Below are 26,841 nucleotides of genomic sequence, written 5' to 3'. Positions count from 1 at the left end.
TGAGAGGCAGAAGAGCTGAATAGACAGGAATGGATGAAAGAATGGTGTGGTGCAGAACAACTCAGCTCTTTGAGTCCATTGGCAAACATTCACCCTTAATCTGAAAATCTAAACACATCATTTACTTGGTCACTCAAGCTTCCTCTTTCATTCTTGATCCGCTCACATGTTCCTATAAATGTGTGTATAGATTGTCTCTGTTTACTTAAATTAATTGTGTAGTCTTTATGGGCTGCAAAACCTCTGTGACTCTGACAGTTCACCTGTAAGCAACCTCAGGGTGGGGTGCATACCGTTGACAGGTCAGTGGGTAGTAGCCAACCAATTTTTATTCAGAGCAGACTGTTAACGTTAGTTCCATTTATTTCAGTGCGTCTGCCCTGCTTAAAAGTCGGTTGAATACCACCCTTTCTGTTTTCAAATATCTTTACATTTGTGAGAGACAGAATGTGGCGTGAAAAACTGAGAAATCAGAAACCCAAATGTTATCCCTAATGCCAAAATCTGCATGGAATCTTGTGGAAGATGAACAGAAGAAGACACTTGCCTCTGCGATGTTGCAGGAGATCTTGGAAAGAGAGAAACACTCTCAAAGAGGAACGGATGCAATAGGGGAGTCTTTCCCCTCATTTTCTTTCACTCTCCTTTTTTCCAGATTGAACAGAGGATTGAACCAGCCAAGCGTGCTGCTCACAATGTCCAGAAGAGGCTCCTGGCTTGTCTCCAAGGCCAATATGGGGCAGATATGGACAAACGGGTGGTAAGAGCGTTTGCCTCTCTTCTTTCAGCGTCAAGTAAACCAACGGGTTATATGGGAGTTCAGTGGTTGGCATACTTTTCTTCTTCCTTAAAAGTGACTTAGGGTCATAGCACAGAGGAAGAGGGTCTAACCCAGGAATAGGCAACCTGGTGCCCTTCAGGTGTCCTGGACTACAACTCCCATCAACCCCAGTTTGGCCACAAGGGTCAGGGATGATGGAAGCTGCAGTCCAGCAACATTTGGAAGGCATCAGGTTGTCTTCCCTTGGTCTCTGAGTTGTGTTCACATTACTGTCTTCAAGCAGTGAAGTCCGCCCCCCCCCAGCCCCTGGTGCATTTCACAGCTCTTCACATCAGCACAACTTCATTAGTGTCAGATTCATTTCTGTTTGTGTACACACCAGGGGTCGTTTTGGATAACGTTGTGTGAACACAGATTTAAAAACCAGCACTGGAAGCCCAGTGAATGCACAGTAAAGAGAGTGTGTGAACACAGCCCTTAATCTTTGCCCTGGGCCAGTTCCCCAATACAAATTCCTCTTTCTGCAGCTCGTAGCTGCTTTGAATGGTGGGGATTTTGGATTGTGACTGCAGCACAGGGGCAAAGAGTAAGATCCTCCTGTCCACAGTACTACTGCCCCTGTCCTGACCCTAATTTCTACCTTACCTTCTATGGCTGTTTTATGTGAAAAAGAAAGACAGACATTGAGATTTCTAATCACAGATCTCCAAGTTTATTTAGACCTAGCAGTCTCTCTTGGGAATCCCCCCAAAATGTTTTGAAATCAGTGGTAAAAATCAGGACTGCTTTGAAAGGTCCATTCTGCTATCTTGATTCAAAATGGTATCCAGTTGTACCCAAACAGAGACGAAAACCTGCCCTTGATCTCAGGAACTATCTAACGGAAACGGGTTGCCGATGTCTTAAGAGGTGTTTGAATGCATAGTGAATGGACGGGCAACTTTCCAACATATACATTTATATAGGCTGTGTCCACACACTAGGGTCTGAATGCGCACGTGGGTTGATTTTAAAACCCCCTGCAGATCTAATTCAGCCAGCTCTGTAAGATTTTGTCTTTCATAGGAGGGGATGTAAACAGGCTTCTTTGATCTGTTCCAGGGCTGGGCATAAAATTTAATCTCTACAGGTATATCCAGATTCTTGGACTTTGTGTAACTTTCTGTTGATAACTGGCACTAAGTAACAACACATCCTATGATCTGTCATCTTTGGCTAGCGTTCCCTTTGTGGGTTTCGTAACATGTGTGCTTGTGCTCAGATATTTTTGTGGGGGTGGCGGGTGGGGGCAGAGGGGTAGCAGCTCAGGCAAGACAACCCTGTTCTTCCTTTCCACAATCATCTGCTTGCTTGCTTTTGCCTCTGGACTAAATCCCTAGTACAGTGGTACCTTTTTCTCGAATTTAATCCATTCTGGGAATCTGTTTGACTCCCTAAACCATTTGAAAACCAAGGTGCAGTTTTCAGTTGGCTGCAGGAGCTTCCTGCACTCAGACACTCGGCTTCCGGAAAACGTTCGCAAACCAGAACACTTACTTTCGGGTTTGCAGCATTTGGGAGCTGATTCATTCAGCATCTAAGCCATTCGGGAACCAAGGTACCACTGTACAACCCTCCGAAAAGGAACATGCAGATGTATGAGCAGGCAGTGACAGCTGCTGTTCCTTCAGGACTTCCTTGCTGAGTTTTAGGCCTTGGCAAGTGCCTGGCACTGCCAGCAACTGACACTAATCCTGTCTGTATCTCATCAAAGTAGTAGACATACATAGGATTACCCTATTTCAAGAAGTGAAAATCTGGACACAAAACTTTCTGAGTTTTTCCAGCTATTTTTATTGAAATTTGCCAAAATTCGCAATTTGCGTCTGGACACTGTTTCTGATGTCCAGTATTGGTTCTGCTGCTGCTCCCCAGTTACTGGAGCTTTTAAAATTTTGTTCCAAATTGGCATCATAGTACCACTGTGCCCATGTTGATAATAGGCAACTTGCTATTTCCCCCCTCCTAATTGCTTTCAATTGGCATTAAAGCAAGCTACCTAGCACCCCAAGTTTTCTCCACCTTAAAAACAATATAGTGCACCCAATATCTGAATGTTCCACTAAAGCAGTTTGTATTTTTTTATTAATTGGTTTTTAGTTAGGTAAATAATGAGTTCTACCTGCTCCCATACCAGCATTTCAAGAATATTTCCATATTTTGTTTAAACTCTGTTTTCCTTTAAATTGGTCTTTAAATTTCCATCGCTTCCAAGTATATTTTTCTTGACAACAAAACGGACCAGGCTACAAACTACTTGATCTGGTCTAGCTAATTTCACCACCCCATTTACTTGTATGGGACATGGGGTAGCTGCTGCAATTATGAATTATACATTGGCAGGTGTTGGAGAGCTTCACTCTGTTTCAGGAAAAGGCTGTGGATTTATCTTGTTTGCTCATTGCATCTTCTTTCCAATTCTTTCTGCAGAAAAAATTGCCTTTGATGGCGCTATCAATGACCATGGCAGAAAGCTTCAAGGAGCTAGACACTGATTCCAACCTTGGGTAAGAATCAGTGTGTTTTATAGATTAAGGTGCACACAAACTGTTGATCTGTAGAACATAAGCAAGCAACATATATCCCAAGTTGCTCACAGGAAAGATGATGATGATGATGATGATGATGATGATGATGATGATTTATTATTTATACCCCGCCCATCTGGCTGAGCTTCCCCAGACACTCTGGGTGGCTTCCAATCAAGTGTTAAAAACAATACAGCATTAAATATTAAAAACTTCCCTAAACAGGGCTGCCTTCAGATGTCTTTTAAAGAGAAGATAGCTGCTTATTTCCTTCACCATTATTGGATGCCATTATTTTGTCATAATGGTATGAAAAATCACCACCAAATCTAAATCAAGGATCTTCTTTGCAAGATAGAACTGTGTTTTTTTAAAAAATGCAGTGTATTTCTTAAAAGGCAATACCCTTTCTACTTAAAATATGGCTGACATTGATCTAGAAACCTTTCTGCAGAAGTAGAACAGCAAACTGAGGGGCTCCTGCATTAGTGTTATATCACGGACTGTGTTTGCACTGTCTGTTTACCATGCCTTGCTTTGGGTTATGGCTGTGTGCTTTAAGGTGCATCTCAGGTATAAAATCTGCATTACACACCATTCAGCTGCTGGGCAATACCTCTGCACAGAAAATAGGGGTCAGCTTCAGTAGGGAACCCTGTCCTATGCCACATTTTTCTCCCTGTTTAACAGGCAATATATGTCATGCTGTTATCCCTTCCTTCTTCAGCTGTGCAACACTATAGACAGAATGGATGGCAGCTGTCTTTGGGAACTGTGGTGTTAAACCCAAGTAGAGGGCAGGAGGGTACCTCATAGAAAAGGCACCAGGAAGAATGAGGGTACGGGACGCGGGTGGCGCTGTGAGTTAAACCACAGAGCCTAGGACTTGCCGATCAGAAGGTCAGCGGTTCGAATCCCCGCAATGGGGCGAGCTCCCGTTGCTCGGTCCCAGCTCCTGCCAACCTAGCAGTTCGAAAGCACATCAAAGTGCAAGTAGATAAATAGGTACCGCTCTGGCGGGAAGGTAAACGGTGTTTCCGTGCGCTGCTCTGGTTCGCCAGAAGCGGCTTAGTCATGCTGGCCACATGACCCAGAAGCTGTACACTGGCTCCCTCGGCCAATAAAGCGAGGTGAGCGCCGCAACCCCAGAGTCGGCCACGACTGGACCTAATGGTTAGGGGTCCCTTTACCTTTACCTTTAGGTTATTCTAGATGACCTGCTTATGGAGCATTCATCCTGATTTGCTTGCCGAAAGCTTCTGTGAAGGTTAGGCGATGTACGGTTTTTGCTGAGCATCCGTTCTGATCTGTTTGCAGGGAGGTTATATGACAATGTGCATTCATCCCAATTAGTTTGCATGGTGGTTATACGTCTTCTCAGTGATAACCATTCCTCCTACACCTTTCAGTGCATTTCCGTTACTTTCCTAACCGCAAGAAGTCCACTTTTCCCCTAATTGAAATTGTTTGCACTTTAACCTGGTCTGCGCCTCAGTTCCCCCCACAAAATATTGACAGTCTGGAGGCAACTACTGACTGATATTGTGCCACACAGGCTGATCTCCTGCTAGATCCATTTGATCTACCTTTCATCGGATAGGTGCAGCGTCAGCACTGAACACAAACCATGACAATCTGGGATGTGTGTTTTTGGGAAGAGCCATGGATCAGGCCCTGGTGCTCAGATTAAAGCCTGCATAAGCTCTATAACCCCCAAGTGCAGCGATTCAGAACTGGGGCCAAACTAGATGGAATGGTAACTGGTTGCTTTTTTGTTTAGTAAATAGCTGCTGGGTATATAAAATGGTGGGACGCAGGTGGCGCTGTGGGTAAAACCTCAGCGCCTAGGGCTTGCCGATCGCATGGTCGGCAGTTCGAATCCCCACGACGGGGTGAGCTCCCGTTGCTCAGTCCCTGCTCCTGCCCACCTAGCAGTTCGAAAGCACTTCCGGGTGCAAGTAGATAAATAGGGACCGCTTACCAGCGGGAAGGTAAACGGCGTTCCGTGTGCTGCGCTGGCTTGCCAGATGCAGCTTGTCATGCTGGCCACGTGACCCGGAAGTGTCCTGCGGACAGTGCTGGCCCCCGGCCTCTTAAGTGAGATGGGCGCACAACCCTAGAGTCTGTCAAGACTGGCCCGTACGGGCAGGGGTACCTTTACCTTTATATAAAATGGCACCACGGAGGAGGGGGAAGAGAGATTTTAACCCACCTTTTTTTTTTTACTGATAGTATATTGATGTTTTCACATACACCATAACATTTCCCTCCCACACCCTGCAAACTCCTTTACAGTGATGGTTTAGTTCTGCCAGATGGAGCCCCAGAGAGAGAGAGAGAGAGAGAGAGAGAGAGAGAGAGAGAGAGCGCTCACTGAGGACTCATACTCCTCATTTTTCAGGCCGTTGGAGAGGTATTGGCTCTGGTTATATACACTACTGTAACTCTTCTTCCTTCTTGGCTTACAGGAAAGCCCTAGAAATGAGTTGCTTCATTCAGACTATGCTAGCCAGGATCCTTGCTGAGTTTGAAATGGCCCTCGAGCGAGACGTTCTACAACCCCTCAATAAACTGAGCGAGGTATCCTTCATCTCCCTCTCTTCTCATCTTCCGTTTTCCCTCTTTTCTGCCTGGTCTTCTGGTTGTTCCCTCTCTCCTCCCTCCACCCTTACTGCTGCATGTAAAAAGCTGCCTCCAGATGGGTGTCTCCTGGCACTGACCAATCATTGCTCTTACACTGTAAGCCACAAGAAGAACTGCAATCGACTTTCCACATTCTTGGGAAGCTCAAGCTTTTTCTATGTGTACATTCTACCGTGTTGTTCTGTCCAAACCAAGGGGAGTGATATAGCTGCTGGGAGGGAGGAAAGCAAAGATCCAGTTCCCCTTAATTGCCCACTTGAAGCTAAACACCATATTCGCTACAACCTTTACAGTGGTGACTGACATTTTTATTACCCATCAATTTTGAATAAGTACTAAAATGCTTTAAAAAGAAATTTGCATAGTGAAATGTAGGGATGAACAAACCTGCCAGTTTTGGTTTTTCACGTTTTCTCGATTTTCCATTTTTAAGTTCAGTTTTTCACATTTCCACACCACTTTGTGGTTTGTTTTTTTTAAAAAGCCCTCATGAACATCCCTGAGCATTTTACTGTGACTTTCTCTTATTGTACACATTTTCTATGCCATTTCCCCTAATATACACATTTTTGCAGACCAATTTCCCTGTAATACTGCATTTATGTACATTATTTTCTAAATTATTTGCATTTTGATACCCTTTTATATGTAATAATGCTATTTTTTAAAAGTCATGAAGGGGAGGAATCCTTTTCAGACCCTGCAGTTTTAGCAAGATGTTTAAAAGTTTCTGTCATATTTATTTCTTCATCTGTTAAAGATGAGCATGGTAGAGTATGAGCTCTATGGAATACTCTTTTATCTATTTAAGGAATTGTTATCATCCTCTTCAGCCAAAAAAAGCTTGCATAGAAACTTAGGGTGGCTCCAGAGAATGTCAGTATTTTTCAAGTTTATGCTTTAGGTTTGTGCATTTAAAAAGTGGATTAAAGCACTGTGTTGCCCAAGCACAACAAATCCACTTAAAACAAAACAAAAAAAACCACGGCATTTTTCTGGTGACTTCTGGTGTTTAGTGATAACCTGTGCGGCAAGGGGTGCCATTTTATTGTAAATGCATGCTGACTTGTGATAGTGACATATTGCGCAGGTGAGCCTAGCACAAGCCGACACACATTTACAAAAGTGACATATTGTGCAAGTGTGCCGTGTTGTGGTCGGCTCACCTGCACTATATGTCACTACCCACATCAAAGCCCTGCTTTGCATCTACACCTGTGGAGATTGCACTGCTCTTCCGTTCTGTAAAAAAGTCAGGCTTTTTTTGCAATCTGGGAAAAGTTGGAGGAACAACAGGAAAAACACAGGATGGCTATGATTGGCGATGTAGATGCACTTAGCACTAAAGGTTCTAAGGTGGAGTGTGGCTGGTGGGGAAAATGGAAGTGAATGAAGTACAGGGATTCCACATGTATGGAAGGGCTTCACCTTAGGGAAAGGGCATCTGCTTTTCATATAGGAGGTGCAAGCTTCAATCCCTGCCATCTTTAGGTAGGACCAGGAAGGATGCCTGCTTGAAACCCTGGAGAGCTGTGGACAATACTGAGCTAGATAGATGAACGATCTGACTTCGTATAATGCAGCTTCCTTTGTTCACAGTAAAAGCCTAGTGTGGAAGTACTGGTGGTAATTCTTAACCAATGGGCAAGTGCTACTGGTGTGTGACTCATCCTTCCCCATCCCCATCTCTTCCAGGAAGAGCTGCCCACCATCCTGAAGCACAAAAAGAACCTTCAGAAACATATTTCAGACTGGAATGCCATCAAGAGCCGGTACTGAGAGGGGGAGGGGAGAGATGGTGCAGGAAAGCTTGACGAATTTGGCAAAAGAGATCCATTGGGATCTGGCTGCTTTAGCCCAAGAGCAGAAACAGGACTAAGTCCTTGAAATGTGGCCCTTCCTCAGCCACGGGTCCATCATCATGTTTGGGAAGTCATTTTCTGTTACATCAGCTCTGCTTTAAACATTCTCTGTGCTCTTCAAGGGCAGTGAAATAACTGAGTAACTTATTTGTAAAGGGGATTGTAGGCTGACACAGATGGTTCTGCACAGGGCCAGCTGATGAAGCTTCTGACTCTACTTTAGTCATCATCCTTTTTCTAAAACAAACAAACCAAAAAAGGAAAAGGCTGGGGAAGATGGGGACATGGTGGTGGCAGAAGCATCAATCTTTCAGTGTTAGATCAACATGGACCCTGAACTGATATACACCCTATCCACTGAGCCTCTTGGGATTGCCGATCGGAAGGTCGGCAGTTCGAATCCTCACGATGAGGTGAGCTCTCGTTGCTCGGTCCCAGCTCCTGCCAACCTAGCAGTTTGAAAGCATACCAGCGCAAGTAGATAAATAGGTACCGCTGTGGCAGGAAGGTAAACGGTGTTTCCGTGCATTCTGGCTTCTGTCACAATCCTCTGTGCACCAGTAGTGATTTAATCATCTTTGCCACATGACCTGGAAAGCTGTCTGTGGACAAGCGCCAGCTCCCTCAGCCTGAAACGAGATGAGTGCTGCACCCCATAGTCGCCTTTGTAGAGCCAGTGTGGTGTAGTGGTTAAGAGCTGTAGACTCGTAATCTGGTGAACCGGGTTCGCATCTCTGCTCCTCCACATGCAGCTGCTGGGTGACCTTGGACTAGTCACACTTCTTTGAAGTCTCTCAGCCCCACTCATCTCACAGTGTGTTTGCTGTGGGGGAGGAAGGAAAGGAGATTGTTAGCTGCTTTGAGACTCCTTAGGGTAGTGATAAAGTGGGATATCAAATCCAAACTCTTCTTTTTCTTCTTCTTTGACTGGACTTAACCGTCCAGGTGTCCTGAGAGCCAGTGTGGTGTAGTGGTTAAGAGCGGTAGACTCGTAATCTGGTGAACCGGGTTCGCATCTCCGCTCCTCCACATGCAGGTGCTGGGTGACCTTGGGCCAGTCACACTTCTTTGAAGTCTATCAGCTCCACTCACCTCACAGTGTGTTTGTTGTGGGGGAGGAAGGGAAAGGAGAATGTTAGCTTCTTTGAGACTCCTTCGGGTAGTGATAAAGCGGGATATCAAATCCAAACTCCTCTTCTTCTTTACCTTTTACCTTTTCCTACCCTAGCCATGTCTCTAATGGCTATCTCCCCCTCTTTGCCCATTTAGCTGTGTGTCAACAAGTTGGTCTCCCCTGTGATGGGAGCCTGCACCACAGCACACACTCTGTTTTCCTTGCTGGTCTGTATAAAAACACACATACGCAAAGACTCTGATCACATGCAGTGATACCTACCTTTTTAGTTGTTAATGTTTTTATTCCCACATTCAGCAGCAAAGTACTTCATTGTCACTTCACCAAGGATTAAGCCAGATGGAGAGTCACTGTGCTAGTTCTCTGGCTGTTGACTCACTGCTTACCATGTGAGAGCAAGGGGAAGGGGTGTTGTAGTGTTGAGCAGGTCAGGTCAGAGTGAACGCACCAGCAGAGACCACCCAGCATTCCGGCTGGTGCGTTTACATCACACTGACCTCCCCGCTGCTTCACCCCTTTCCTTCCCAGTAAACAACAGTGACCCACCTGCCAGGAAGCTAACACAGCAGTTTCTTGATTAGCATGCTGTCTGAAACTGGGCTCATGGTTAAGCCTTCTTCTCATCAACCTTGAGCAGACGCCTACAACTTGAGGTTAGCTGGATGCATGTATAATTTTTGAATGCCATCAACTCAACTCTTGCCTCTGGCTCTTCTTTGGGAATCTGAAGTCTGAACCAAGCTGCCAAGAACTCCAGCAATAATACCAGTGGTGCCACTGGCCCAGGCCCATCATCTGCTGCCATCAAACTAGAAAATCTGAAGGAAGAGGAAGAAGAGATGAAGAGGAGGGTTGAACAGAGTAAGGTAGGTGTGAAATGTGACTGGGGTGCTGGGGATTGACATTCTCCTTCTCAGTTAGAAGGAAGCATGTTTGTATAGGAAATGCCCAAAGATGAGGGGTGGAGAGAGAAACATGACAAGAGTGTTGGTGCAGACATGACCATGCAGAACTCCCATTGATTGTGCTACGCTGTGCTGTGGGTCATCGTTTAGATCCCACAAAGGAGATCCAAACGGCAAACTAGAGCAGTTGTTGATATTGGTGGAGGAGAAATTTAATTTGGTTCACATTGAAAAGCAAACCTGCCCAATTTACACTTTCTGAAACAATGCACAAACTGAAACACTGCCATTTTTTCAAATTTCGCCTTTCTCTGAATTTTGCAGTGCCATTCTCCAGTCAAGCAATGTGTATAAAAATGCATATACTCAAGTAAAGTGTTCATAAAAATGTGCATGTTCATGAAAATGGCATACAAAAATGCATTATAGTAAGGAAATTTGTTCTGCAAAAATGTGTCTGTTCAGTGAAATAGCATATGAAAATGTGTATATTTGGAGACATTTGCACTAAAATGTTGAAGAGGATGTTTCTTTTAAAAATCACAAACTGATGTGGAAAATGCAGAGGACCGAAGTTAAGCATGGAAAAATGAGAAGCCAATAGAAACCGAAACTGACAGATTCACCCATCCCTAGTTACTGATGTGATTATTATCCCAGAAGCTGCATGAGATTTAGAGTGGAGTCAGTGTGTGCCAAGTCACATTGCATCATATTCTTCCTACTTCGTAAGGTATTAAGGACCTTGCAATATTTACCAGGTTGGAGTAGGAGGTATAGACACACAGCCTAATGATCTCTTAGATCCCATTTGTAGATTTTGTGTGTGTCCTGAGATGTATTTATGCTGTGTATCCTGGAAACAGGCCACCACTAAGGAAGAGGGAGAAAACCATTTTAGTTCACATGTTAATATGAATCCACCTAATGCACACTTCCTGAAACTATTTGTGAACCAAAACACAGCTATCCTTTGAAAACCGCACTTCTCAAATTTTTGCAATGCAGTTCTCTAATCAGATAACATTTACAACTAGGCATATATTAGAGGGAAGTGTGCATTAAAATGCATATGCTGGTGAAAGGAACTTACAATAATGTCTTATATTACATAGATTTGCCTGCTAAATTGTGTATATAAGACAAAAATGCATATGTAAAATGCTGATGAGTAATAATAATAATATTAATAATTTATTATTTGTACCCTGTCCATCTGGCTGGGTTTGCCCAGCCACTCTGGGCAGCTTCCAACAAAGATTAAAAAATACATGAAGATTTTCTGTAAAATGAGGCAGAAATGTAGAGAACCAAGAATGGAAAAATGAGAAACTGACAGTCACTGAAACTGACAGATTCATAGATCTCTAGTCACCATCTAACTGTGTCACGGTAAGGATATTGCAGGGAGCTGGGATGGTGCAGTTAACAGGAAAGGAGGCTGATATATTTCTGTGGTTTGCTCTTTGTGAAGGGAACAAAGTACAATGCTTCCCCCATCTCGTTTTCTAGGATGAGTACATGGCAGACCTGTATCACTTTTCAACCAAGGAAGACAGCTATGCTAAGTACTTTATCAAAGTAAGTCAGTTCCCTTATCTCTCTCCTTTCCTTTGCGCCATCCTTCATTGTAAGATGGTTTTGCATACCTTTGGATAATTCTCAAAGTCTAAAGAGGCATTTTGTTGGAGTTCTATAATTGCGCCTCTCAATTTTTTTCTTCCTGTTTTGTGAATGTATATTTTCCTTCCCCAGCTACTTCCCTTTGCTCTGTTTTCTATGGGCCTCCAAATCAGGGACTTCTGCAACTATCAGAAGAGAAAAATTATGCTCTGAGACCTCCCCCCCCCCAATGTCTAGCTTGGTCTTCCCTTAAGACCTATCCCCCACAGTCATCTCTGCATCTCTGTAAAGAAACCCACCATCATTATCATCACCTCCCTAATTCCTCTTTACTCTTTCTAGGGCAGGGATGGGAATTCTGTAACCCTCCAGATGTTGCTGAGCTTCCATCAGCCCCAGCCAACATGGCCATTGGTCAGAGGTGATGGGAGGTGAAGTCCAGCAACATCTGGAGGGCTACAGAATTCCCTTTGCCAATCTTACAGGTTTAATAGGACTAAGCAGAAGAAAAACACCAATCAGGGGGAAAATACATGTGCATTTATTTTTCTGTCTGGCAGTTGATGGAAATTCAAGCAGAGTATCACCGGAAGTCCCTGGAATCTCTGGATACTACTTTGGCAGAGGTGAAAGAGACTCACAACCAGCCAGGTATTAGTTGAGCTGCATCTTTTTATTTGCCACACTGGAGATAGGTTTGTTCATGATGGGTCACCTAGAGTTCGGGGGATGCAGTTTATTGTTGCTGTTTTGTTGGTGGCTCTCCCTGTATGTATGTCACTGTATTTTATTGTGTTCCAGAATGTCTACAAGTAGTGTAGCTTCCCAGTGTGGCACTGCGTACACAGCTCATTGCAAGTGGGGCCTCTGCTATTGCTTACTGAGAGATACATTCATTAGTCATTTTCAGGGCAGCTTTAGTGATGTTAGCCAGGAACATGGGAAAGACAACAGGTAACATGCAAAGCACAAATTCTGAAGCGCCTCTGACGCTACAGTGCTGCTATTTTTGTAGCTGCACGGTGAGATTGGTACTTTTTCAAATTTATTTTGTATTGCATGTTACTGTATTTCTTATACACCACTCTGAAAACGTCAGTTGGAAGCTGGCCTAAAAAGATAGACAACAAACAAAGAGTCTCTGAGACCCACTGGGACCAAAAGAGAGTTGATTCTGCAGAGCGGTGTGTCTATATTTGTCCCTGAAATAGATTTTTTAAAACCCCACTTCCTGTGAGGAAAAATGACACACCAAGAAGAGGGTTAGGCAAAAAATTCTGCTGCTTGCGTAGACCAGAGCTGAGAAGCAGGGCCGGCCCGACCATTAGACAGAGTGAGGTGACGGTGTCAGGCAGTTGTGGGTGTCGTGAAAGCAGAGCAAAGTGTTAATTGTTTCATTTATTGCATTTTTACTGCCAGGGAGATTTTCTGCTTTAGACACCCAAAGAACTTGGTTGCCTGTGAGTTCTAATATGTAACTTGGCTTGGGTGTGTGGAGACAGAGCATCATTTGCTGCTTGCCTCAGGCAGCAAAATGCCTTTGCTCTGCCTGGGGTCCTCAGGAGCTTTTGGTATGGACCACTGCTGGGCTGAGTTGGCTCCTGAAAACCAGGCTCAGCAGTTGGATGGTGATGAATTTTGGAAACTTCCCGTCCTATATGCACAGTGGGCTTTATTCTCTCCCTCTCCCTTCCTTCCTGCTGTTTCTCAGACTCCCCATTCCCAAGAGATGCAGCTGTGGTAGGGGTGTATGGGATGCCGCTAGAGACTCACCTGAAGGCTTCTGGCCGGGAGATTGCCGTCCCCATTGAAGCTTGTGTCATGATGTTGCTGGCATCGGGGATGAAGGAAGAGGTAGGTGGCATTCACTTGCCCAGCCCTTCTTTTGCCACCAATTTCCTTGCCTCACCTTTCTTCCACTCTGCAGGGGCTCTTCCGGTTGGCAGCTGGAGCATCTGTGCTGAAGAAGTTAAAGTACAGCCTTGCCTGTGGCTCAGGTGCCCTGGGTGAATTCTATGCAGATCCTCATGCTGTGGCAGGTAGGATATTAAAATAATGCAGGGCTGGAGAACCTGTGGCCCTCCAGATCTTGTTGAACTCCATCTTCTGTTAGTCCTAGCTAGTACCACCCAGAGGTCAGGGGTTTCATTAGGAGTGCAACAACATCTAGAGGTTCACAGATTTCCCCAGCCCTGATTAGAGGTGTCAGATAATTAAGCAGCAGAGAGTATTGTGATCCGGGAGAGAGGGAGAGGCATGTTCTACCTCTAAAACAGCATCTCTTTGCTTCCATCTCAGGTGCACTGAAATGTTACCTGCGAGAGCTGCCCCAGCCCTTGATGACCTTTGAACTCTATGATGATTGGCTTAAAACTGCAAGGTACATTGGGACTAGGAAGGTGGGCTGCCTTCTTACAGCTCACACAGTTTGTGATTTCACCTCAATGCTAAGATTAGGTTAACTTGACTAACAATGTATTATTGTATTATTGCCTACTCTGGAAATGACTGAAACCTGTTGCAAATGCTACTAGAAATTAAAATTGCATGTGTCATGGTGCACACAGAGTTGAAGAGGAGCAGTGGGCCTCATTACAAATCTAGCAAGGTAGGGTAGCCAACATGGAACCCTGTGGATGTTTCTGGTCCAGATTTCCCACAATCCCTGACTATTGGGTTTTCTACTCCTAGCTCGAGTGCACAATCACCTCAGCATAAATCCCTTTGGAAAAAGTGAGACTTACTTCTAGGGCCAAAGTAGATGAAATGTAGAAGATCTGCCACTGGCTGTCACAGAAAATCAAGTTCAGAGCATTGACACTGGGGTGAATTCTCTAAAAGCTATTTTTCCCATCTCAATCCCCACCTAAAGCTGTTTTCTGCCTCAGTGGAGTAAACTACATGTGCTTTTTCCCCAGAGAAGAAAACAGCAGCTTGAGGTTGGGGATGGGGGATTTAATTTAGTTGAAGAAAACAATATGAAACGAAAGTGGGTTTAACACTGTCCTCCAGCCCCACAGCTCCCATCAAATTTGGAGTTCTCAGCCACTCTGCTTTAAAATAAAAATATGAATGTCAGGAAATGCTTGTGCTGATCTTCTGCATCTTAAGTAGTTTGGTCCCAAGTAAATATTCATTGGGTATTATGTTTCTCATGAACTAGGGGAAATGAGTTATTTCCCCCAACATGTGATATTGGACTGCCACTTGAAATATCAGGTGGCACAATAGTTAGAATGATGGCCATTCACACCCAAAGCACATTACTTCCCCCAGAGAATTCTGGGAACTGTAGTTTCCCCAATGAAAGAGCTGCAGTTCCAGCAGCTTTAACAAACTGCAACTCCTACGATTCTTTGGAGGCAGTCGTGTGCTTTAAAAGTGCTTGAAATGGATGGTGTAGATCTGCCCTTGATCTGGGAAACCTTGGCTCTGATCCCTGATCAAGCCATAAGGCTAGCTGCAGGACCTTCAACATGTTGCTATCACTCACACCCTAACCTACAATACAGGGCTGTTGTGAATTTAAACAGAGTAGTCCCATCCAGGGTTGCCACTCTGAGCTGATAGGAGGAAGGATAGGATTTACACATGTGGAGCTGCAGCAGCAGACTTGCAGCCAGACAGTGATTGAAATACCCATGAGAAAATAAAGATAAGACTCCATATCAGCAATTATCATAGTAGATGGATCCCTTTGCTTTTGAAGCTTGTTGTAGCCCTCCTCACCTCTCCCTTTCAGTATCAAAGAGCCAGAGAATCGACTGGAGCATCTTCGGGACACTTGCAGCCGTCTCCCCAAGGACAACTATAACAACATGAGGTATGGCACACCTGTTAGTATTTAGGGGCTTTAAGGTGAAGCTTGGTAGGTGGCGCTTATACCATCACTGTCTCTCAGTGCTGGAAAAGCCTGCTGCATTTCTGTTGTTACTCAACAGACAGGCAAAAGAGCTCTGCTTGAAATGTCAAGGCAGTGGTTTTCCTGGTTTTCACTACAGTACTTGCCTTTTCCCAACAGGTATCTGATTCGTTTTTTAGCCAAGCTGGCTGAACAGCAGGAAGTGAATAAGATGACCCCCAGCAACATTGCCATTGTCCTAGGGCCCAACCTGTTGTGGCCCCAGCAGACTGAAGGGTAACTGTATAAAACTGCCAGAATACATTCTCCTCTGGGGTATAGGGGAGGGGAAGGGAGGGGCAGATGGGGTTCGTCAATCTGGGAAGGTTGTCCATCTAGGAGAAGGAAAACTCTGATCCTAAACCTCCGCTGCCTTGCGGGACATCTTCGGGAGAAGAAAAGGCTAAGGAGTAAACCTAACACAAATCCACACTGGAGTCCCCAAGGCAGTTGGATGGCGCCTTGTACACCTCCTTCCAGCACCCAAGGCAGTTTATCCAGAACTTGAAAATGTCTAGAATACATGTGGAGAACTGCTGACCCTCAGGTCTAATTAGGCCCCATAAGCTTTCCCATTTGGTCCATGGTGCTGTTTTTACTAAGCCCAGCCTACCTGCCCCATGCCAGAAGTCACACCTGTCCCCAGTTATGGGACAGTAAAAAGATGTGGCAAAGTGGGGTTTGCAGACACTGCCAATCAGCTGACCAGCAGTGCCTACAAACCCTTGCCTGATAGCACACCTTCAGAGTCTGTTTGCAGACTTTGTTTGGATCCAAGTCACATATGCAAAGAGAAATTTTCCCTCCCTGTTTGCAAGAGTGGTTTGAATGCAAACTGGTCCTTTGGTGGTGAGCTGTCAGTGTCAATCACTAGGTTGGCTCTGAGAGTGAGCTCCTTTTAAGCTGTCCCCTGGCATTATTATGTATAGACTTCAGGTGATTAACCAGTAGATGGACTTGTGGGAGATGGGGGAGGTAAGGATCCCTTCCATCAGCCAGATCCAGTTCCTCCCCTGTGATATCAAAGGTGCCATTTTCCTTGTCACTACAACAGACTGATGGGAGAAGTCCAACCTGTGGAATGTCTGCTTTCCTCTGAGGCTCTGGGAAAAACTTGTCCCAGATAGGATGTGGCAAGTCTGGAAGTAACTTTCAGTTACATTATTATTTTTTCATAGATATTTATTGAAATTTTCAAAATATTACAAAATGCAAAAAAAGAAAAAAGAGAAAAATACAAATTAAAAATAGTTAAAAACAATTCCATCTTCCTTTACTTAACTTTCATTTGCTTATTTCCCAGACTTCCTCACCCCTCCCTTTCCTGTATACCAATTCAATTTGTTAATTCAGCAAATCCTTCCCCACTTTATTTATTCTAATCTTTCATTACATTGCCTTACTCTATTTTCCTCATTATCTTATAAAAAACCTTAACCTAGATCTTATTTTTAATAACTTCTCTTAACCGTTATATTCTTTCCTAATCCCTTAAACTTTTATACCAAAGCCAAGCAATTTCATTTCAAACATCCTTCTAATATTCATCAGTTATGTAAGACAGTCCTAGTAACAAAATGAAAAAGAAAAAATCTTCATCCAGCGTCCCTTCCTCCTGGTCCCGGGTTTGTCAGTCCATTTATCCCATTAAACTGGCACATTAACCTGGTAATCTTATATCCGAGGCTCTTAAATCTCTTCCATGTCCCTTCCACAATTTTTCTTCATATTTTCTTTTCACTCGTGTGATCTCCAATTTAATAATGCTTTTGCCCCTTTTCAACCAATCAGTCCCTTTTCCACAGTCCAGACTGAGCTCCATGTAGTACTTAAAAGCATATTTCAAAATCCCTCCAAACTTTGGAACCCCCATATCTCCAAGCCTCTCACGGCCCATTACCAGACTCGGAAAATCCATATATCCCTGCTCAGGGGAGTCAATCCAACCCCCCATTTCCAATCCAGTCCAAACTTCATCTTTCCGAGTCTGATTTTTTCGAAAATCAGTTGCCAAATCCAAAGATTCATATTCCTGCAGGGCCGCAACCTCCATCTCTGGCTCCATTTCTGACTCCCAAAGTTCAGCAGAATCCTCTTCTTTCATCTGTTCTGTCAAGGCACACTCCTGGTTTGATTCCTGGGTAAGCTCCATACTTTTTTCTACTGCCTGTCCAAAATTTCCCACTGTCTGCTTAAGATTTCCAACCAAGTCAGTCATCAAATTCATTCCCTCATGTAATTCTTCAAATAGAGCATTTGTTTTGTAAAAAGCGCACAACAACATTTCTGAATGCATTGTCCTCCAAGGTCACCAGTCAATTCCCACGGGTTATACTGTAGCGGCTGGAAATTCCCTAGAATTAGTTACAGTTTCACCATCTCCACCTAGGGGGAAAACTTCTGTTGCAGATCCAACCCCAAAGTTTCTTTTCCTTTTAGATACTTTGTCAATCATTGTTATTTTTAAACTGCAAAAGGAAGCAGTGGAATCACAATGTTTCTCTTCTTTTAACTATCTGTCAAACAGCTTCTGTCCTGGTCAATGAGCTTCAAGCATCAGTCCTGACACCCCGCTCCCTGGGTCGGGACGGTGGAAAATTACTTTCTTTTAAACTTACTTCTGCAGGTTAAAACAGTCCAAAGAAAGCTCCCCCTTCTCCTCCTGCTGCCAAAGGGGGGGTTCAACTATTTTAGATGATGAAATCCACTCCTTTAATAGTGATTTTCAAGGCTCTAGTTTACTTTGTCTTTGCTTTGTTCAGTCTACGAGGAAACGGAAGGCTGACTTCCTGTTTAGACCTTCCCGTTTCAGTACCAAATTGTAGTAAATTTTTAAGTCCAATTCCTTTCTTTTCCCAGTTCCTTAAATTATAGTCCAATTTTCCCAAGTTTAGGTACTCACGGTGGTTATTTTTAGAATCCAAATTGTCCCAAAAAGTAGGCAGCGCTCTCCGGCAACGGCTATGTGGCTTCGCTCCACGGAAAGAGCGGTTTACTCTCGGCACCACGCCACTTTCCCCTCTTCGCTTCGGAGCCCGTTAGTGGGTTCCTTTGCGGGTTGGGGGGGCGCTAAGGGTGCCTGCCGAGTCCCATGGTCACAGGCTTCATCCGCCTGTGATTTTTAAGGGGTCCCCGCTTCGCCGTAGCAGAAAGGACCCGTTTCGCGAGGAGCTTGTCCCTCCAGTTCAGAGGGAGTCCGCCATTGCCGATGGCACCACCCTGGAAGTCCCTTTCAGTTACATTATTAAAACACATGTCCTTTCCTTCTCCTCAAATGGAGAAAAAAACAGGTTGTGATGCCCTAACAGAAGGGAAAACACTCTGTCTGGTTCCTCCGTGAACTTTAAAGAGCTAATATCTTAATTAAAACAGTCCTAGATTTGTCACCTCTAGCTTTTAAAAAGGCTTGTATAACTTTTATGAGCTGCATGGAAAGAAGAATTTCACTGACTTCACTCTCTCTCATTAGAAACTGTAGAGGAAAAGTTAGGATGAACAGCCTTTGCTTAACACAGTTATTGTTGCTGTCTCCCAATCTCTCTCCCCCAGGTGCCAGGTGCAACTAGATATGGCTTCTGTATCCTCCATCCAAGTTGTGGGAGTTGTGGAACCCCTGATACAAAATGCTGACATCCTCTTCCCAGGAGGTAGTCCATCATCTGTTGGCCTGGATTTTTCTTTACCCTGGTGAGGAGCTGCATTACAGCTTCCATCATCCCTGACCACTGGCTGACCATGATGGTGGGAGCTGGAGTCCAGCAACACCCAGAGGGTCACGGGTTCCTTGTCCCTGCCCTCATAGAACTGGCCAAGTCTAGGAATACAATTATATGATCTTAACCCCTTCATGCATTAACTCGCCCTCAGCTTGGTGGTTATGTTTGACTGCAACCCCACCAAAAATACATAAATAACCACCTAGTTATAAGGAACTCTTGGCCAGGGCATCTCCTATTGTCTATGATCGAGCTGCATCTCCTGGATCATAAAGATCATGAGCCATAAGAGATGGAAGATACCAAAATTTGAACTTCCTCCTGCAAGGGAAGACTACAACATTTCATAATGGGTATGATTCAGTACTTCAGATCATCTCAATAACTTTGTCTTTCTCCCCTTTTTTAAAGATATTGACTTTGATGTATCTGGCCTGTTCACTCCCCCATCAGACATTAAAGATAGAGATGTCTCTGCAGCAGAAGAACCTGCATCTTCGCTTCTCTCTGCTGAACCAGCTTCACCACGACCCGGAGAAAGGCAAGTAGTATAAGCATATGTTTTGTCACAGTTTTTCCAGGAACTGTGAGATGTTTGTTTATACAGAGCCACCCAGGCACAAAGTGCTTTACAAAGATCTGGCAGGTCTCTACTTCAAGGAGCCTACAATTCTAGGATATAGAAGCAGCTTTAGTAACACAACGAAGCATTAATCATGCTCTGGCTCCAACCTGTCAATGCCCTACCCTCTGCTAGATTTAGTAAGCCGGGAGGGACAGGGGTCAAGAAGGCATGCGGTTGGGCATATAGCTCTTGAAACACACAGCCCATCTAGCCTGGTGCTAGACTGAGTACCCAGATGGACACAGCTGAGTTCGGTTGGGGCCATTCAGCTCACCCAACCAAGTCTTGATAATACAGGCCAACTCCTTCATCCATGATCAAGCTGTGGATGAGGATCGTCTTATTAATGGACTGACATGGCACCCAGTAAGAGCACCACCAAACTAGAGGACTCAACATAAAGAGAAGCCTTTAGTGGAAGAGTTTGCTCAGCTGCTCAAATCCATTTGAGAAATCCAGCCTACACACACACACACACACACACACACACACACATCTTTTTGAGCCAAGAGATCAGACTACAAACAGCTTACAAGCTTTTTACCAACTGGCAGGAAAAATTTTGAGGTGACCCCTGGAACAGTTCTCTCAAAGGTGACCCAACCTTCTACTGAAGCTGCAGTCTCTTTGCCTACTCCTGTTCCTGCTGAGGATGCTTCGAGGAAGTGTAAGTCTTGTTCTTATGGGTGCTTCTGTAGGAACTGTTTGCTCCAGAATAGGCTCTGTCAGCTTGTGCAGCTCTTCTGGGGAATCCAGATGACATTGCTCTCAAACTGTATTTGTGTGCTCTCCCCCTGCCAGGCCCACACACACACTTGGCATCAAATGTGATTGCAGCACTATCCTTACACGAGTTGAGCTCCTTTTTGAAGGAGAATATTCTGTGAAACAAGTAGTATCATTGCCTGGGGACTGGGTGCTTCCAGGTGGGTGGTGGTTTAGGGATGGGCACTGCTCATGCATTCTAGGGTGCTTCCAGACAGGGGCTTAATTTGCAAGCACACCATTGGCAACAAGCTTTTTTACTTATTGGGTTTTCCCTGGAAAGGGTAAATTTGATTCCCAGTGGTGCTAATGGTGTCATGTGGACCCACTGCAAAAAAAACTTGCATGCATGAAGAGACTCCATCCCCTAATAAACCCACATCTGGCAGCAATCTGATTTTTTTTAACATAGTCCACACAACAGTTGTAGGAATCAAAAATGCCAATCCATATTTTCCCCCATTAAATCCAAATTGCCCTTTCCCAGGAAAAATCTGTGATTTGTGATCTCTGAATGACCCATTTGCAATACTGACCACCCCCACTGGAAGCACCCAGTCTCTTTTTCCACACCTTACTTTTTCCACACTCTTTTTCCACACCGTAACACATTGCATTGCTTGTTAGCATATCTGTCATTTGCTTTCCTGCAACACGGTCCCTTTTAACATTTTCCCACTTTTTTTCCTTTGGCACAGAAGAGCAATAGCTCTTCAAAACATATAAATCATAATGTTTTATTATGAATGTGTTAAAGAATGATTGAAAATCGGCACAGCTTACAAAGCCTTTTCCCTACTGTCAGGAAACTTGTGATTCTAAATGACAAAGTTTTGCAACAGTGATTAATTGTTGTAGCTCTTTTTATCAACATGGCTGGAAACAATGGCTGCATACATCACAAATTTGTAGTGCAGTTGGGGACAGCTGGACATAATCCAGGTTTCAATAAACTTCTCAGGTTTTAGTTATGCTTTGCACCATTTTAATCTACTTCTTTTTCATAATCATCACCATTAATTGTGAAGAGCTACATTGTGCAGTGGAACTCTTGTGCCTGGCTTGTTCCTGCAGCAATGTACCAGAGTTGAGATCCAGCCACCTGTGTTGTGTTTTTGTTTATGCCAGGGATGGGGAAGGTATTGGACTCCCATCAGCCACAGGCAGCCTCACCAATGGCCAGGGACAATGGGCGATGGAGAGCCACAGCTTCTCCCATTGCCAAATTATGCATTTGTAGTGTGTATGGGGGTGCTGTTAGTGGAGGAAATAACTCACCGTGTGGATCCACAGTTTCCACTTTCAGGTGACCAGAGAAAAGCATTATTTGTGCAATGTTGCAAGGCCGTAGTGTGGAAGCAGGCTATGCCTCTGGATTTTTGTTGCCTGCACAAGTGCTTTTGGGGGCTTGGGACTTGATCTACAGCCTGCTTGTAAGGAAATCATAGCTTTTCAGAGGAATGGGAGAGAATCCTTAGAAGGGAATCTTAATTCCAAACTTGCAAAAATACACTTGAGGACAAGCACTGGTAAGAGTAGAAATTTGGAGGGGTGTGAGGTGCAGAGCTGCTGTGCAGAGAGACCATACAGATAACAGGTGACATCCGCAAGGCGAAAAGTCTCAGAACCTGGATTTTGTTTCATTGTTTTGCTTTGCAGCAAAGCGAGTTGCTCCACCCCGACCCACGGTGCCTCCACCCATAGCCCAGCCTCGAACCCCACCTCCTGTGCAGCTTCAGACCCAGCCTCCTGCCCCAGACTCTCCTTCTATCCCTAAAGCAATGCCTCGAAGAACCGTCGGAGGAAGCATGCGAGCTCCCTCTGTCCCTCCACCACTTCCACCCCAGCCAGTCAGGCGTCAGAGTCGCAATGCGTCCCCATCCCCGAAGCCTCCTTCAGAAAGCAGGACCAATGAGGCAGATGAAACACCTCTTTCTCTTCCTGGAGACAGCAGCATAGAAACATCCAAGGAATCCCTCCCTGTGACAACAGAACCCAGTGAACCCCCACCTGTAGAAAGAAGCAGCTCTCCATCTGCACCGGATCTGCAGGCTGATGCTCTGGAGAATAAGGAAGAAGGAGCTGCAGCATAAGGAAGGAAAAGGTGCACGATCAGGTGTGACCCTGGGCACATCACACAAGGCTAGCAGCTCTTGTGGGGACATAGAGGTGCCATATTGACATCTGTCATTATTGTGGCTTGGAAAGCAGCACTCGCGTCTGCAACCTCAAAAGCAATCTCTCTTCTTCCATGTGCCTGTGCTTCTTGCTGCCTTTTCCACTATTCATGAATGGCTCTTTTCCTACTTTGTATTATTTTGAACTCTCCTCCTGGTACTCCTCTGACCTTTCCCAAGCAGCATTCAGATGCAGAGCCAGAGACGTTTAAAAAAAAAAATCCTTCCAGCATGTAGTTAAGTTGCACTGTATAACCTTGTTCTTGATGCAATAGTTAATTCCAAGCTGAGAGCATTCAAACATAGGATTCACTTCCCCCCACTGCTGTGTGATGTGGTACCGTCCAGAATTCTTCCTTTCCGTTTAATGCTCCATTCTGTATAATGTGCAGATCTGCTTTTTTGTGCTTCTAATGTCTTTGCTTCCCCCCCCCCCTTGAAGAGAATTCAGAACCTCAACAAATCCTAACAGGGTGTGTCCACTTGATTCCAGTTGCCCTACAACCCACCTTAGCTCAGTCTCAGGGATTATTCTGTCCTTTTACAGTGATTGGTAGGGATGTGATTGGTAGAGAGGGTGGGCCATTTGAAAATCAACCCTATGTATATCCGGGTTATGTGCGGTATTTCTAGTTATTTTTTATAAGGGCAGCAGGTGCAGCACAATAAAAATCAAAAGTGCAGGCCAAAACACAATTGTCAGCTGTGGACCCCAAAAAGGATCTTGGACCTTGAAGAACTAATGGAACTAATTTTACGTGCAGCTTTTCCCATCATAGAACTGTAGTAACGCTAGAAGCTGTCACCAATAGACTCCCCCTTTTGGCCACTCTTTAAAGGTAGAGGCTTGATCCTAGTTACAGTCAGTGTATGTATTCTCACTGTGGAGAGCCTAGATACAGGGCTTGTTCACATATGCACACACATCGCTTTGTTTCTCTATGCAATTATTGGCAGATAAATGTGTGAGCACCTTAACTAATGCCCATTTTGTTTGAGCTGATCTGAAAATTTGTCTGGACTTTGCCACACAACACCACAATCGCACATGCAAGTGCTCAGGTGCAAATGTGCATTTGAACCACTCCTAAGTTTGAAGATGGATGAGTGAAGGATAGTGGACTTCCCACCTTATATTCTAGATGAGCTTTTTGCTGCAGGCACATCTGCCCTGCAACCTTTAACCTTGGCTTCTCCAAGAAAGTGTATAGTAGTAGTTTTGTAATAAGACTTTGAAAGAGATGTGTGGTACCCCATTTAAGGAACTACAATTCTCAGGGTCTTTGGGGAGAGGACAATTAAGCTCATTTACATTTGCAATGCAGACATGACCTAATAAACTCTTCACATGGGTTTCCTTAGGATTGGAAAGGTGACCACTTATTTTTATACATAGCTGGTAAATTATTTTTTAACTGTACGGTCATATTTATGGCTGAGAGAAGGAGCACGTTCCTTTATTTTTTAAAGAATGTGTCTGCTTTGCTTGTGTCAGAGACAAACTGAACTCCTGGATAGTTCTTGAGAAAATCCTGTAAAATGACAAGAGTGCTCTGTGGCATCTTAAGGTTTTAATAAATATATTGCAGCATGCATTTTCATCGTCCAGAATCCTATTCACCAGATGCAATTTATTAAATATAGTATTTTTATTGCTTTTTGTCTTTAGAGATTTGCAGCTCTTTCTCTTACCTTCACACATAAGAGTTTTGTCTGTATCATCAAATACTGTAGAGTCTCTTACTATTGTCTTGTGTTGCTTTAAATGTATACGGCATAAGCTTTTGTGGGATAAAGTCAACTTCATAAGATGCTTCTCATGGAGTAGACTTCAGCATTGGGGATGATTGCCATACTTTTTAGCCTTCAAGGTGACCACAAGTCTCTTCATAGCTTTTCCTACAGCAAGCTGACAGAGGTACTAACCCTCTGCAAATTCCCACGATAGCATTACTTCTGTTGTGCAAAAAACCAGGAGTATTTGCCTTCTTTGATGGTGTAATTCCCCATTATTTCTCTGAAATTTAAAAACATTGACTCTTATACAATGCAAATCATATTGGCACTTGTGGGAGAGGTATTCCCCCCACATCACTGAGCAGAGATGTGTCACCTTTCTGCAGAGAAGAGAGCACCAGAGTCTTACAATGATGACTCCGTTAAAATCAATTTATTTATAAATTGATAGGACAAAAAGGACGCACACCACTGCAGGTGTTGCTAGTTGCAGAACCCAGCAAACCACGAGCAAGCACACAGCTGTTTCTGTGTATAAATAATCCAGTCAGCTCACTCACCAAGCTGCAGTCATGTGCACGCTTTTCCAGAAAATCGCTTTGCATTCTGTCACACGATAAAGGCAAACAGGCTGAAGGGCATTCTACACAAAATAATTGTCCACATGATCAATCTGAATGGATCTCAGGGGTGCAGGGGGAGGGACAGGGACAAGGAAGCAGTTCCCACACTGCATGCATTCAAGATTTAACTTGGTGCTATGTTGTTTAGATATGCAGGGAAGATCAGATAAGATTTGGATTTTTTGAGAGTCCAGATGAAACCAGTGGTTAATAATAGAATTTGTAAATCAAGCTGCAATCTTATACAGCAAGGATAGGAAACCTCCAGGGCCAAGGCTGACTGTGATCCTTGGGGACACTCCCCAAAAGACACCCCCACCAACCCTCTTTAGTGCTTTTGCCTAGCTGGAATGTATAGTTGAAATGTGAATAATGCATCTTTTCTGTCTGTATGAAAGGTGTGTGTGTGTGTGTGTGTGTGTGTGTGTGTGTGTGTGTAGATAGGAACTGTTGGCTTTTGTGTGGCTAGAACCCATGGCATATGGTTCTCCTGAGGGACTGCAGCCCTCTGGCTGAAAAAAAGTTCACCACCCCAGCTATACTCTCTTACCTAGTAGTAAGTCTCATTTAATTCAAGAAGTTAAGTACTTCAGACATGAATATGACTGTATTCTCAGTGTTGCTAACTTCTCTTTAGTGCTCCGAACAGACAAGATCTATTGTGCTCGGTTTTCATTAAATCTCCATGAATTACAGACCCACGAGTGGTTGGCCAGGATCATGTTTGATTTATCCTTAATGTTGCTACTTTAGATATAGTCATGCTTATTCAATTGCAGCTGGATAAAATTCAGATGCCCTCTTAATAGGAGCGGTGAATCTGTTTTATGGTGGAGGCTGCATTTCCCGATATCTCAATTTGTGGTGGGACCACAAGTCAGCCATAGGCAGGGTGAGTAGATGGGTCAATTCCTTTTCTTCCACCCAGCTGCTAGTGAAAAGCCATTTATTTGTCCTTTGCTTATAGAGGGTGAAAGCCAGGTAGGCATCCACAGGACTTCAGTTCTGCCAGGAGGAGGACGAAGGGTAAGTTCTGAAGGACCTTGCAGCCACCCTTCAACTTGAGCCCATGCCACACATCTCAGGCACATTCCTGAAGTGTAGGTGGGCTCCCACAAGGCAAGACGCAGTGATGACAGCAAGAACCTTTATTGAACTACATAACTTGGGGACAGCTGCTTATATACATTCCTGAAAGTCTGGGCCACTCCCACTCCCAACATGATTGGCTGTCTAAACTTCCAAGCTGCGAATCACGACTCAGAATTCAAGGACCAATGGCAGAAGCCCAAATCCTTAAGTGTTCTGTGATTGGACATCATGTATCGAATCAGAACACAGGAGCTCAGATTCCTTAGTCCAGACTCAAGTTCAGGCAAACACAGACCACAGAATACATAACAGTTCCATTTCCCTATAATCCTGAGAACTGTAGTTCATTAAATCTACTGGGAATTGGCACTCTGTGAAGGGTAAACTACAGTTCCCGGGGTTATTTGGTGACAGTTGCTGTAAAAGAACCGTGTGTAAAAAAGGGTCCACAAGGCCTTTCCAATACAGTCATTGGCTGGCCTTTTTTTTTGCTCCGCCTTCTTTTTTCATTCTGATACCGCCAATTGGCCTCAACAACCGCCTCTCATTCTTTCCCCGCCCGCTCTGTTTTGTTTACCATCTGATATATATATTTTTTAATAGTCTACTTCCTTATTATTATTTTTTAGTCCCGCCTCCACTCTTTAATTACGATAGGTAGATAAGGCTGTGACGCCCACTTTTCGCTA

General features: G+C 44.2%; 1 protein-coding gene and 2 long non-coding RNA genes across 3 annotated transcripts in view; 2 read left to right on the top strand and 1 right to left on the bottom strand.

The window, feature by feature from the left end:
* The window catches only part of SH3BP1 (SH3 domain binding protein 1), a 44,208-nt gene that overhangs the window by 12,381 nt on the left and 4,986 nt on the right, over positions 1 to 26,841 (top strand). The window contains exons 3-16 of the mRNA XM_053406582.1: positions 656 to 760; positions 3,251 to 3,327; positions 5,817 to 5,928; positions 7,687 to 7,763; positions 9,719 to 9,854; positions 11,406 to 11,474; positions 12,077 to 12,167; positions 13,228 to 13,370; positions 13,444 to 13,555; positions 13,815 to 13,896; positions 15,259 to 15,339; positions 15,538 to 15,654; positions 18,967 to 19,064; positions 19,545 to 19,674. Of these exons, the coding sequence (XP_053262557.1) occupies positions 656 to 760; positions 3,251 to 3,327; positions 5,817 to 5,928; positions 7,687 to 7,763; positions 9,719 to 9,854; positions 11,406 to 11,474; positions 12,077 to 12,167; positions 13,228 to 13,370; positions 13,444 to 13,555; positions 13,815 to 13,896; positions 15,259 to 15,339; positions 15,538 to 15,654; positions 18,967 to 19,064; positions 19,545 to 19,674 (1,430 nt within the window). The remainder of the gene's footprint in view (positions 1 to 655; positions 761 to 3,250; positions 3,328 to 5,816; positions 5,929 to 7,686; positions 7,764 to 9,718; positions 9,855 to 11,405; positions 11,475 to 12,076; positions 12,168 to 13,227; positions 13,371 to 13,443; positions 13,556 to 13,814; positions 13,897 to 15,258; positions 15,340 to 15,537; positions 15,655 to 18,966; positions 19,065 to 19,544; positions 19,675 to 26,841) is intronic.
* Positions 19,793 to 24,295, top strand: LOC128422717 (uncharacterized). The gene is made up of 2 exons (XR_008332572.1): positions 19,793 to 20,425; positions 22,183 to 24,295. It is a non-coding gene; the product is annotated as an uncharacterized LOC128422717 (long non-coding RNA).
* LOC128422718 (uncharacterized) lies at positions 23,132 to 26,229 on the bottom strand. Its single transcript, XR_008332573.1, has 2 exons — positions 24,998 to 26,229; positions 23,132 to 24,717 (listed from the first exon to the last, which is right to left on the bottom strand). It is a non-coding gene; the product is annotated as an uncharacterized LOC128422718 (long non-coding RNA).

This window comes from Podarcis raffonei, chromosome 10 (assembly GCF_027172205.1).
Source record: "Podarcis raffonei isolate rPodRaf1 chromosome 10, rPodRaf1.pri, whole genome shotgun sequence".
In the NCBI taxonomy this organism is placed as follows: Eukaryota; Metazoa; Chordata; class Lepidosauria; order Squamata; family Lacertidae; genus Podarcis; species Podarcis raffonei.
Note: the sequence above shows the minus strand (reverse complement) of the source record. Positions and strands in the feature narration are given on the sequence as shown.